Source organism: Bufo bufo, chromosome 5 (assembly GCF_905171765.1).
Source record: "Bufo bufo chromosome 5, aBufBuf1.1, whole genome shotgun sequence".
Classification (NCBI taxonomy): Eukaryota; Metazoa; Chordata; class Amphibia; order Anura; family Bufonidae; genus Bufo; species Bufo bufo.
The window spans coordinates 55,674,484-55,687,726 of NC_053393.1; the positions used below are offsets into that span (position 1 = coordinate 55,674,484).

Consider the following 13,243-nt stretch of genomic DNA (forward strand, 5'->3'; position numbering starts at 1 on the left):
GAACTTCTGTGAAGAAGTTCGGGTTTGGGTACCAAACGTGCGCGATTTTTCTCACGCGAGTGCAAAACGCATTACAATGTTTGGCATTCGCGCGAACAAAATCGCGGGTGTTCCCGCAACGCACCCGCACATTTTCCCGCAACGCCCGTGTGAAAGAGGCCTAAGTGTGGAAAAACTGCAGTATAACCATACTAGCAAAGTGAGATTTTTGACAAATTTCATGTACACTTTGGGGGTCATTTATTAGCCTGAAATACTCCTATATTAGGTGCAAATCCGGGCACAATGGTTAGTTGCACCACAATTTGCGACTTTTCCCCGCTCAGCTCACGCCAGGTGGGCAGGGAAGGCCAGTCTCCTTTATCATTTTCTACACCTGGTTTAGGCGTAGAAAAATGGTCTAAATATAAGCTAGCAAGGAAGCTGTCTTACATTTAGACTGTCGCTGGATCCACCACTAGAGTAGAGTCCATAAACGCCCCCGTCTTATTAAAATGACCCCCTTTTTTTTAACCACTTAAGGACCACAGGCTTATACCCCCCTAGTGATCAGGCCCTTTTTTTACAAATCGGCACTTCACAACTTTAACAGTTTATTGCTCGGTCATGCAACTTGACCCCCAAATGAATTTTACCTCCTTTTCTTCTCACAAATACAGCTTTCTTTTGGTGGTATTTGATTGCTGCTGACATTTTTCGTTTTTCTGATATTAATCAAAATAGACCACAATTTTCTCAAAAAAAAGTGTATTTTTAACTTTTTCTGGTAAAATTGTTCAAATATAATTACATTTCTATACAAGTTTGTGTCAGAATTTATTCTGCTACATGTCTGATAAAAAAAAAAAATGCAATAAGTGTATATTTATTGGTTTGCGCAAAAGTTATAGCGTTTACAAACTATGGTACAAAAATGTGAATTTCTGCATTTTGAAGCAGCTCCGACTTTCTGAGCACCTGTCATGTTTCCTGAGGTGCTAGAATGCCAGGATAGTATAAATACACCCCAAATGACCCCATTTTAGAAAGAAGACACCCCAAGGTATTCCCAGAGGGGCATGGTGAGTTCATGTACGATTTAATTTTTTTTCACAAGTTAGCGGAAAATGACACTGAGGAAAAAAATAATAATAAAGTTTCCATTTCTGCTAACTTCTGGCATTGTGGGGTGTGTTTACTGTTCTGGCATTTTGGGCAAGGCTAAATTGTGAGCAACCCTGTAAAGCCTAAAAGGTACTCGTTGGACTTTCGGCCCCTTTACGCATCTAGGCTGCAAAAAAGTGTCACACATGTGGTATCGCCGTACTCAGGAGAAGTAGGGCAATGTTTTTTGGGGTGTATTTTTACATATACCCATACTGTGTGTGAGAAATATCTCTGTAAATGACAACTTTGTATAAAAATTTTTTTTGAAAAAGTTGTCATTTACAGAGATATTTCTCACACACAGTATGGGTATATGTAAAAATACACCCCAAAACACATTGCCCTACTTCTCCTGAGTACTGCGATACCACATGTGTGACACTTTTTCAGCCTAGGTGCACAAAGGGGCCCAAATTCCAATGAGTACTTTAAGGATTTCACAGCGCACTTCTCACGCTTTAGGGCCCCTAAAATGCCAGGGCAGTATAAATACCCCACAAGTGACCCCATTTTGGAAAGGAGACACCCCAAGGTATTTTGTGAGGGGCATGGCGAGTTCATGTAAAATTTTATTTTTTGTCACAAGTTAGTGGAATATGAGACTTTGTAAGAAATAAATAAATAAAAATAAATAATTTCTGCTAACTTGTGCCCAAAAAAAAAAAAAATCTTCTATTAACTCACCATGCCCCTCACGGAATACCTTGGGGTGTCTTCTTTCCAAAAAGGGGTCACTTGTGGGGTATTTATACTGCCCTGGCATTTTAGGGGCCCTAAAGCGTGAGAAGTAGTTTGGAATCCAAATGCGTAAAAATGCCCTGTGAAATCCTAAAAGTACTCTTCAGCAGAATACCCCTTTTTTGACATTTTGGGCTAACTAAATTTAGGGGGTATTCCTCAGACTACCCAGGAAAAAGCGCACACCTGCCTAGTAAAAAGGAGTGCTTGCGAAGTAAAGCTGTGATCGCCAATAAAGATCCAAAAAGCTCAAAAGTGATCTTTATAGCGCCGCAGCGATTTTACAGTGTTTTTGCAGTGATCAGAAAAAAAAAAAATTCTGTCACTGCGGTGGGGCGGACTGAATGCAAGTGTGCGCACAAGATCAGGTCTTATCGGGCGAACACTGCGTTTTTTGTAGAGCCTAAGGTGACCCTAATGTACTGATATAGATCTGATTGCGATCAGTCTTGATCACTTACAGATACTATATAGTACTAGTGCTGATTAGCGACAGCGATGACGCTAATCAGCGACTAATCAGTGACTGCGGTGCGGTGGGCGCTAACTACCTAACAAGTGGCTAACTAACTGGCGGTGATAAGGGACCCTTAGGCCCCATTCACACGTCCGCAATTCTGTTCCGCAGTTTGCGGAACGGAATTGCGGACCCATTCATTTCTATGGGGACAGACTTTGTCCCGCTCGGATCTGGAATTGCGGATCTGCACTTCCGGGTCCGCAAAAATATAGAACATGTCCTATTCTTGTCCGCAATTGCGGACAAGAAAAGGCATTTTCTATATAGTTCTGCCAATGTGCGGATCCGCAAAACACATGCGGACGTCTGAATGGAGCCTTACAGGGGGGTGATCAGGGAGTCTATCTATATGGGGTGATCAGGGGTTAATAAGTGACAGGGGGGGGTGTAATGTGTGTGTGTGTGTGTGTGTGTGTAGTGATTGGTGCTACTTACAGAGCTGCCCGTGTCCTCTGGTGGTCGATCCAAGCAAAAGGGACCACCAGAGGACCAGGTAGCAGGTATATTAGACGCTGTTATCAAAACAGCGTCTAATATACCTTTCTGATGCAATTTTTTAAACATCTACAGCCTGCCAGCGAATGATCAGCGCTAGCAGGCTGTAGTTTAACTTCAGAGCTGCGCGCCGCTGTGAACGCACGCGCGTTCACACGAAATCTCAGGTCTCACGAGATGACGCCAATAGGCGTCGCTGAGGCCTATCGACGTTACAGTGGCGGCAAGCGGTTAATCTTCCATGCGGAAAATCAACCTGTTGTGCAGATTTTAAAACCGCATTTCAATTGTTGATGTGTGGAGTCCCCGCCTTCTATAGAGTTGTTTTCCCCATAGACTTCAATGGGGTTGTTAAGATAAACAGAAAATACACAACAATAACTACATAAAAATGCACTAAAACCTAAATAAATAGCGATGGTGCTGATTTAGTCTGGACAGAGGGAATAATCTCTAGAACACCCCCCATCACAAGTCAATACTCCAGGCAGGATGTAGAGAAGGTCTTTATTGAATCTGTACATAGACATCCGGCAAGCTGTGTTTGCATACAGCAACACATAATATATACTTAATAAATATGGAAGTGGTCCACTTCTAGAATTTCTTATACTTACTATACACTGGATCTATAAATACATCTTGCATACTATGTTACGCTGTAAACACTTTTGCAATAACCTCTTAAATACAGGCACGACTCTCAGTACAACATGCTCTGACACAATGCAGTTACCAATAAAACGTACATTACCATAGGTAACAATAAAATACTTCACAGACAGCCAAGCGCACCTACAGCGGAAACCGGGGCACTATGAAATGGTGCGGGGAACAGCGCTGCTAGGAATATCTGGAATGCAATGGATAGCCATAGGTCATACACAAATACGCCAGCAAATGGGTTACGTAGAAGGGTATGGCGAGGTCAGTGAATGTCTCAGGTGCTAGTGCAGGGCAAGAAAAATAAATTCTAATATCACACAAGAAGCACATCAATAAAGAGCAGCAGGAAGAGTGAATTGTACAAGTGCAAGATTTGGAATAGTCACATTCAAGAGCAAATAGCTTTTTTTTTTTTTTCCCCCTTTACAAATTCAGTGCAATTTATGAAGGAAAGGGAAAGCTATCAATTCATTATTTTTTCTTTTGCATTTAGTAAGAAACCTAAAGTGAATTATTTTTTCTTTTTTCTTTTGTATTTAATAAGAAACGTAAAGTGCAAATGAAAACCATTTTAGGTGCAAAAGTGCCAAATTGAAATTTATTCAATTTAGTAAGTGCTCTATGCATCACAGCAAATGTCATTAAAGGGGAAGTAACACACTAACATTATATTCTGGCAGTGTTGCATCAGAGATGGCAAATGAGTAAAAACTCATTCAGACAAGCGCATTGTACACTTTCAACCATATGTAGTTTGGATGCAACATCAGGATCCTCTACTGGAACCGAATCAGACGGCTATGCTGCTGTAAGCTCAGTTCCAGCAGACCCACTATGGATCCAGGTGTTATGTCTAGAATATGGACAGTCACTGGTACAAAACACCTATCTGAATAAGGCTTTATAGTAGTCAATATTTCTCAAATCCCAGAGCTATATATTTAGCTTTTTGGTTGTGAATCTATCAAACAAGCCATAGAGAGTACCAAACAAAAGCAAAACAAAAATTTGGAACATAGTGGGTCCTTTTTAAGAGATTAAAAAAACTGGGAGAACAGTTTCCCCTTTAAGCAGTAGAACAGGACACTGTTCAGTCGATGGTATAGGTCAAAGTTCTACAAAACGTCAAGAATTAAATATAAGTGTTGGTTGAGGTTTTCCGAAGAGTATGTAGAGCCATCAAGCAACAACCTCGCATCATCGTACCAAAGTTATACACCGGGTCAGGATTTCCTCTTTGGGTAGTGAATGCCCATAAAACTGAAGGAATTACAGGCACAGCCACAGCCAGGAAGTCGGTCAAAAAATGGTCACTCCAGTGTTTCTCGGCTACACAGGTCTGTGCCGTGTCTGTACTTGGCAGCTGAACTGAAGGTCCATCAAAATCAAGTTCTTTCATAGCACGGTTTGACATGGGAATTAGAAGAGAATCATTGTTCTGAGAATCCGGGGAGAGAAGTATGGCAGAATTTGGATCATCGGGGGTCAAATCTATTAAGTTAGTAGAACACTTCAATTGGAGCCCCTGCAAAACAGAAGACTGACCAATCAGCTTGTCATTATGAGATTTGAAGATCTTCAGGATGAGATTTTCAAGATCAAGGCTGTAAGGAACAATATCGGTCTGGATTGCCTGTTCCATCCAACTTGAACCTTGAGCCCTTTTGGAATTAAATTTCTCCCTGTCCTTTTCAAAGCTGACCTTGCCCTGCAATGTGGTAGAATTCAAATTTGTCAGACTTTCATCACTCATGGTGTCCATGACGACATCATCATACAAACAGTCTCTGTTTGCCAGATCATCATTCAGGAGGTCACAATCTGCCATTTCCTCCATTGCTTGGTCTTCCATTAGAAGTGCATCCGACATTTTATCGTAAATGGCACTTTCTGTAAGAGACGCCCCTGGAGAGTTACATATGTAGTCCAAACACGAGTCATCTCTAAATGCCCCATCTTGAGCCAGCTCCATGCTACGCAGCAGAGTCTCCAACTTCCGGTTCTGAATATTAATGTCTATAAAATATTTCTGAATTCCTTTATCCTTCTCAGCTAAACTGTTTTTCATGGTCTCAATGAACTGCTTTAGTTGTCTGATTTCCTTCCGGGCTTCTTTCAAGGCGAGCTGGGCTTCCACACGATGACATTCCTCTTCAATCCAGTCTTCTCTCATGCGAGCGAGCTGAGATTTTAGGTCTTCTATTTCTGTTTCCCTACAATTAGGAAAAAAAAGCCATATCTCAGACAAAAAAAAACAAACACACAAGTAACCAAAGCCTTACAATTAAGGAGTTGTCAAAGGTTAGAAAAATAAGGTCACTTTCTTCCAGAAACAGTGCAACACTTGTCCACAGGTGGAGTCTGTATTACAGTTCTGCTCCATTGAAGTGAATTGCGCCAAGCTGCATTACCATGCACAACCTTTAGACAGGTGCGTTGCCATATCTGTAAGAAAGCAGCCACGTTTCTCTCATCCTAAACAAACCGACTATAATGGCAAAATAACAGAAATGGTTTTAAGAGGTAGCCAAGACAAGGTGGTTCCTGAATATCGCTCGATGGTCCATAATATCCTGAGTGATGACACCTTTGTTGCTTGGTTCTTTTGCTTCATACTGTAATATCAGTAGATTAGTGTTGCAATTCTTTGAATATAAACGCTTTAGATGTAGGTTAGGGGGGCCCATAGTCAAGATGGTTTTGCTACCCAGGAGAGGAGGAGCTGTTGCTTCCCCTTTCCATGAATCTGGACCATTGCTATTTACTAACCATACGATTCCTCTGGAGGGAGGAAACACACACATACACCTGTGCCGCTTCTCCTCTCCAAAGTCCCAAGAGCAGTCAGATATTCTGCCCTAAGAAAAAAAATAAAACCTTAACGCAAATTACACAGCTCCAACCTCCAGATCAGCCTTCTGGGCTCATGAAAGTTAGAGAGGAGCTTTGTGTTGGACATATCAGACTTTCTGGATTATCCATTACCAGACTTAAAAGGTCTTTTTCCACAATGAACACTTCTTCCCTACCAACAGGATAGGGTCTGACTGCTGGGACCCCCTGTGATCACAAGAAAGGAGGTCCCCAATTCCCCATAACTCCATTTACTTCTATGGGAATGGTGGAGGTGGAGGTGGAGTTTGGCTCCATCTTCAGTCTCCTAGAAGTAAACAGAGCAGTGGTCACAAATGGAACAGCGGATGGAATACCACAGTCCTTTCCAATTTGAGCAGCTCAGTGCGGCTGTCCATTGGGACCTAGATTTGTGAAATTTTGATGCACACTAATCAGGCTTTTGGTTGGGGTAAATTTGTGGTGTGTGACCTATGCAAAGAGACAGGGCAGGTATAGCTCCTCTTCATTTGGGCCAGTGTTCACATGCTGCCATACTGATGACATGTCAACTGGTTTTAGTGGTCAATTGCAAAGGCAATATCTACTCCGTTGTCATACATGTGACCCAACAGTTCAGCTCTGACCATCTGAGCTGAAAGACTGAAAATCTAGCTGGATCATCACTGTACACATAGGTCACATTCATTATGAAAAATATACGTAAATTAAAAATACCTTTCCTCCAGGGTGCCCTGTGACTCCTTTAACTTTGCTTTCAGGTGCCGTATAGAGACTTCCTTCTGCTGAAGTGGGGTCAGATATTGTTCAGGAGACGGCGGCTTGATGCCGTGGTTATCACCACAAGATGCATATCTCATGGTACGTCTATAGAGAGACAATGGCGTAAATTAGTATTTGTGGATGTATAGCAAGATAGTACAACATATACATTAGCACTGCAGCCGAACCTAGCAGCATGGACTAGGCAAGTATCATCACCACAATGGGACAGCCACTCTGAGGCCTGCTATATGGTTGGATAGCCGCTTTAAATTTGCTGCATTTTCCCCACAACTGCCTCAAACTTTTGCACAATGCTGTAAGTGGCTGTGTGTGTGTGTAGAGTACTCTTTACTATAGAAAATGAAGTCTATGGCGATTAAACTATTAGGTTTACCGTAGAGTAGGGCTGGTATCGCTGCCCTTGTAGGACCCAGAGTTACTGCTGCTCGGAGAAGACACACCGTAGGCATCATGAACATTTATTGGGGTAGTCTGGTTTCTGCAGAGAACTGAAAAAAGATCCTTCTCACGCGAGACAGGGGGACTGTGCACAGGCTTTGTCGAGGAGCATGTATGACTTCGTCCATGGGAGACACGACTACAGCAAGAATAAAAATAAATCTCAAAAAAGGTCATTTAATATGGCTGCGATTCTCCATAAACTGCACCATGCCCGTGCACAAGTTGCATACAGTATTGTAGATAATCCTCATTCATTTCAATAAAAAAGAGTTGCAATACTACACACAACCTATGGACAGGTGGGGCGCTGCTTTTGAAAGAAAGCAGCCATTATTTTCTAATACCGGAGGAGAAGGATGGTGAAAACTTTACAAAAAAAATAAAAATTCATGTTTTTTTCAAAATGAGACATTCCGTTCGGATAATGGCAATATGATCCATGCACAGTATGAGCAGTTTTTTGATTGGTGAATTTTTGGGTTGTGCATATGGGGGTGGAATCCTTCTCGAAATGGGTGGTAAGTGTTCCAGGAAGATTGCAAAAAAGTTTCTGTAGAGGAGACCGAAACAAAATGTTTTTTTATGAAATGACTGGCAAAAGCTACAAGACGCCGTGTGCAACAGATGTGCGATAAGCCAAGGACTGGAGTGTTACAAGGGTTTTCTATTTGCGGAGAACTTTTTTTTTCTTTTTTTCCTTTTTACAATGCCAGTGTGAGCTTTGCTTTAATAGGAGCCTGCAAAATAATAAAGTCCTCCTGTTTATAGTCTTTTGGCAGGAATGCCGCTTACCTATGGACGTTGGGGGAGAATGGGACGCGACACGGATCCCGAATACGGCCGTGTGCTTGGGGCCTTAGCGAGCTGGAGTAGAGAACCAAGGAAAAAAAACAAAAAAAAAAAACAATGCTGGATAAATGCCCTTTTCATTGTTTATTACCTTGACAGGATCTAAATATTCCAATCCTACATAATCCGGAGAATGGTTAGAAATAAAAAGGTCTGTTCTCACCACATTTGGCAAAACTCTTTTTTTCTTAATTTTAAGACAGTAGAGTTACACCCATGGTAGAGTAGAGTTACACCCATGCGCCTAATTTATGACAAGGAGTAGCCTCCACCAGCTCCTGGCTGGCTTGGATTTCACAGTTCTTTCATTGGCATAAAATGTAGGAAATGTGCAGGGGCTGCTGGCCCCATCCCTTCCCTCAGCACACCCCTTTTGGGGAAAATAGTGAGGCCGGTGGAGAAGCAGTACTTGCACAAACAAAAAGTAAAGAGTAACTAAACCTAGTTAAATTTAAAAATGTCGCAAATGCCCTTAAAATAATTTTTCTAATATACAAGTGATCCCTCAAGATACTATGGCCTCAGAATACAATATTTTCAACAAACAATGGTCTTTTCTGGACCATCATAAGTTGAAACAAGACTTAACGTGGCCATTTCTCTGGTAAAACACCTGTTCTGGTTGTCTAGCAGCTCCTCCACGGTACTAAATGTTCTGTACTGCCCCCTGTCTGTGCCAGGATGAGCTGCTCCTTTGGACACCAACCGGGCGTCAACTCCATTTAATTTTTTTGGTACATCTATGTGCTATAGAGAACCCTGAAGAAGCCCCTGTCCTCACCATACAAAGGGATTTACAGCTTCCAGCATCTATTCCTATCTGTTTTAGATAAGGACTTGCTTTACATGTCTTGGTTATCTGTATTATTTTTTATTTTTTTTATTCACTTATTCTGGGATAACATTTTTTGGGCTTTGGAACCAATTACTGGTTTTCCATACAGTTATGGACTCAAGTTACAATGGTTTCAACATACAATGGTCACCTGGGAAACCAATTAATATAGTAGTTTTAGGGACCACTGTACTTTATTCAGTCTTCAGTCTAAAGTATATTAGAAAATGTATTTTTAGGGCATTTGGAACATTTAAATAAGTTGACTAAAAGTTTAGTTACTCTTTAAAAGGGGTTGTCCGGGTTCAGATCTGAACCCGGACATACCATATTTTCACCCAGGCAGCCCCCCTGACAAGAGCATTTCATGCTCAGATGCTCTTCTTTGCCCTGCGCTGAATCATGCAGGGCAAAGGCATTTTCAGGAGATCTGGTGACATAGTGGGCTCTCCTTAGGGCTGCCAGGCAGAGGCTTTCTCCCAGCAGTGAGCCAGGTAACGTCACTGGCACTGATGGGCGGGCTCTAAAGCCAGCCCATCAGAGCCGGTGAGGTCACTGAACACACTGCTGGGCGTAAGCTTCCGCCCAGCAGTGTATTATTGTAAATAAAAAAAGGATTGCGCAGGGCAAGGGAGCACATCGGAGCCTGACATGCTCTGATGCTAATATCAGGGGGGCTGCCTGGGTGAAAATATGGGTATGTCCGGGTTCAGATCTGAACCCGGACAACCCTTTTAAGTGATCTATAGTAAGGCAAAAGTAAAAGTAGAGGTAGCAGAGTAGAATCATGGTCCTCTGCTCACTACCCTACTCAATTAGCCAGAACGGAGAGTCGCCATGCCTCCCAACCTTCCCATTTCCAGGAGGGCAGTCCTGGATTTCGAATATTGTCTCGCGGTCCTGGGAGGGCTGTGGCATGTCCTGATTTCAACTGTATCAGTGTCCAGAGGACACAGATACAGTTGAATACAATGGTAAAGGAGGCAGCGGTTAGCTCCTTGCTCCCCCATTCACTGGCCTGTGCTCCCGCCAGAAGGCAGAAGCAATGCAAAGACATCATTCATCAGGGGAACGGGGCTAGGCGAGTAACTTTATTTTATTAAAAACTACAAGGTCAAGAATATTGTGAGGGGGCACTAAGGGAGCATTCTACTATATGGGGGAACAAAAGGAGAAAACTACTGTGTGGGGGAATTAAACAGGATTTGGAGTGTAACAGAAACTGGTCACGTTAAAGGAGTGGCTGTGCACGCTGCGGATATTGTCCCTCCTTTGGCTTTTCAAAAAGTTTGTGGTCAAGTCACACATCTGGATGGTTCTCATCTAATACTACATTTCCACAGCAGAGACTACCATTTTAGCATCCCTGTGGTGGGGGAAGACGAGTGTTGAGAGTGACCCATATTAACTCAGCCTCACAGTTCAGATAATGCAGGAGATTTACCTGCAGCCCCATATAAAACCTGAATTAACACGGTGAGGTCACCACAAGTTGTTCCTTGGCACTGATATATTGGTAAAAGCCAGATTACCATACCTGATGAATCTGTGTTTTCTCTGGCTGCATTACCTTGCTGTGATTAGACAAACGTATGATCACAATGAAGACAGCACTAATGGGTACACGGAATTAGTATGGCAGATTTATATCTATGAGAGGGTGCACCAAAACTCCACAGGGTTTACACAATATGATATACACCGATATGGCAGAGGTCCACATGCAGTCACCTCTCAGTGGTACTCCTGGAGACACGTTTCTGGGGCTCGGTACGGTAAGGCAGCCTTCCAGAGTAGGAGAGAGGAGAAATGAATGCCATCAAGAATTAATACAATATTCATAGGAACAAATAATGCTGGCGCTCAATGTGGAAGCCTGGGGATAATGTCGGCTCGCTCCTTGGTTATTGATAGATCATAGGCCATATGAGGACCATCAGTCTCCCCCGTCCTGACAAGTTCTATCACTTTGCAGCTTAACGCTTGATGGTTGGGTTCACCGCAACATTTCCAACATGACTCATAGGCCAATGATGGTTTTTGTAGTGGACATGTGAGCCCCAGGGGCGTAGCTATAGGGGGTGCAGAGGTAGCAGTTGCTACCGGGCCCAGGAGCCTGAGGGGGCCCAAAGACCCTTGTGCCACATAAGATACTGGCATTAAAGAAAGTGCATGTTGGTCAATTTACACCTCTGGCTGAAGGGAAGGGGTTAGGTCAAGAATTTGGCATGAGGGGGTGCCCTTTCAATGTCTGCCTCGTAGGAAGGATATGTGCTCCCCTACCCCTTGCTAACAAGCACTGAGGGAAGGGGGGCCCAAGCTGAACTCTTGCACCAGGGCCCATGAGCCTTTAGCTACGCCCCTGGTGAGCCCCATGCTGCTCAGTGTCCAATACTGCTCCTAATGTGTAGGAAAACACCTTCTAGGAACAATAGTTTAGGTTCTGCACTATGACTGGAGCAATTTAGAGTTGGGGAAAAAAAATGCCCAAATATACATGACCAATTCTTAAAAGGGTTGTCCAGGTTTTTGGTTTCAATTCTCCCCCTTCCCAGCCAACAGGACCTGTGGAGAAATCCACACTCACCTGCTACCCGCCGCTCTGTTCTAACTCCAGGATTCTCTTCACTGGACTTTTGGTTTTAGTTTATCAACTTCCACACAGACGAGGTCATGTGCTGCTATAGGACACATCACTGCTGAGGCCAGTCATGGTCTCCAGCGGTGCACGTGACCCCATTGATGCAGATGTTGACAGACTCGGACCTGAAATCCAATGAATCTCAAACTATTCAGTTGTATTATCAGGTAGTCTCTGACACACCCCTACACACTGTACAAACGCTTGTAATAGACGTCTCAACAGTCTAGTGACCAGGGGTGCACCACCAATGAGGTCAGCTGAGGCACCAGGTAGGGGCAAGAGAGGGGCAGCCAAAGGGCCATGGGCAGAAGGGTAGAGTTTAGGTTAAGAAATTGGCATTGGAGGGGGCGGGCAGTTTTAGTTTTCGACTGGCAGCAGAAAGGCTAGATGCACCCCTGCTAGTGACCAGAACAAGCACAGCTGGTAACTTCACTAAAGCCTGGACAACCCCTTAAGATTTGTAAAAAAAAAAACAAACAAAAAAAAAAACAAACACCTTCACTCGTTGCCCAATGCATCTAGAATGAAGGAACTTCATATGATCTTGATTTAAACCTTTTTCTTATTTATCTACAGCTTATATTCAGACCCATGAATCTCCATGGTAACAGACAACAAAACTGTGTAGTCTGATCCTGCAGTCATACTTCCAAACATCTGTTCCATCCATACATTTGGTATGTTAGGAAGAAGTGGGGATAGCACAAGAGCTGTAGATACAAGAATTAATCCAAGCCATATATTTGTGAAGTGGTTTCACCTTTCATTTTAGGCACATCGGAAAAATAAAAAAGTTCTTGCAAAGGTGGTCATAGAATTTCAGGTATTTCACATTCTGCTCATAGAACTACCGGTAGTGATCTACTAATTTAGTCTTGCATTTTCTTAAAGTCTCTTGGACTACAGGTTGGTTTATGGTTACTTGTGTCTGCGATAATGTCCGCGCCACTCATGAAGGTAAACATTCATAAACCCATTCATGAAGGTAAACAATATGGAAGGTTTATCGGTCATGAACCTGGATATAAAAAACACACATATCAAAAAGATAAGCGTGGAAATCTATGGCACGTATAAATACAAGGTTCCTACCTTTAATACAATCACAACACTGTACTTCTTATCCACAGTGTGTGGGAACAGATAAAACAGGGTGTCACCCTCTTCTCTAATTCTGGAAAACCCCTTTAATATGGGGGGGGCTGCTAATTTTTCCTCAATTATGTACATCGTTAATATGCATCTTGCCATAGCGCGGCCTGATAGGACA

At 42.8% G+C, this 13,243-nt stretch overlaps 1 protein-coding gene across 7 annotated transcripts in view; it reads right to left on the reverse strand.

Moving 5' to 3' along the window:
* Positions 1–3,985: 3,985 nt before the first annotated feature.
* SYBU (syntabulin) overlaps positions 3,986–13,243 on the reverse strand; it is a 37,461-nt gene continuing 28,203 nt past the window's right edge. For 2 of the 7 annotated variants that reach the window (XM_040431749.1, XM_040431751.1), the window contains 5 exons: positions 11,061–11,114; positions 8,438–8,509; positions 7,578–7,781; positions 7,136–7,285; positions 3,986–5,778 (listed from right to left, as the gene is read on the reverse strand). In XM_040431749.1, the coding sequence (XP_040287683.1) occupies positions 4,698–5,778; positions 7,136–7,285; positions 7,578–7,781; positions 8,438–8,509; positions 11,061–11,114 (1,561 nt within the window). In that variant the 3' untranslated portion in view covers positions 3,986–4,697. The remainder of the gene's footprint in view (positions 5,779–7,135; positions 7,286–7,577; positions 7,782–8,437; positions 8,510–11,060; positions 11,115–13,243) is intronic. The other 5 variants (XM_040431754.1, XM_040431750.1, XM_040431752.1 and 2 more) reach the window with 5 other exon arrangements.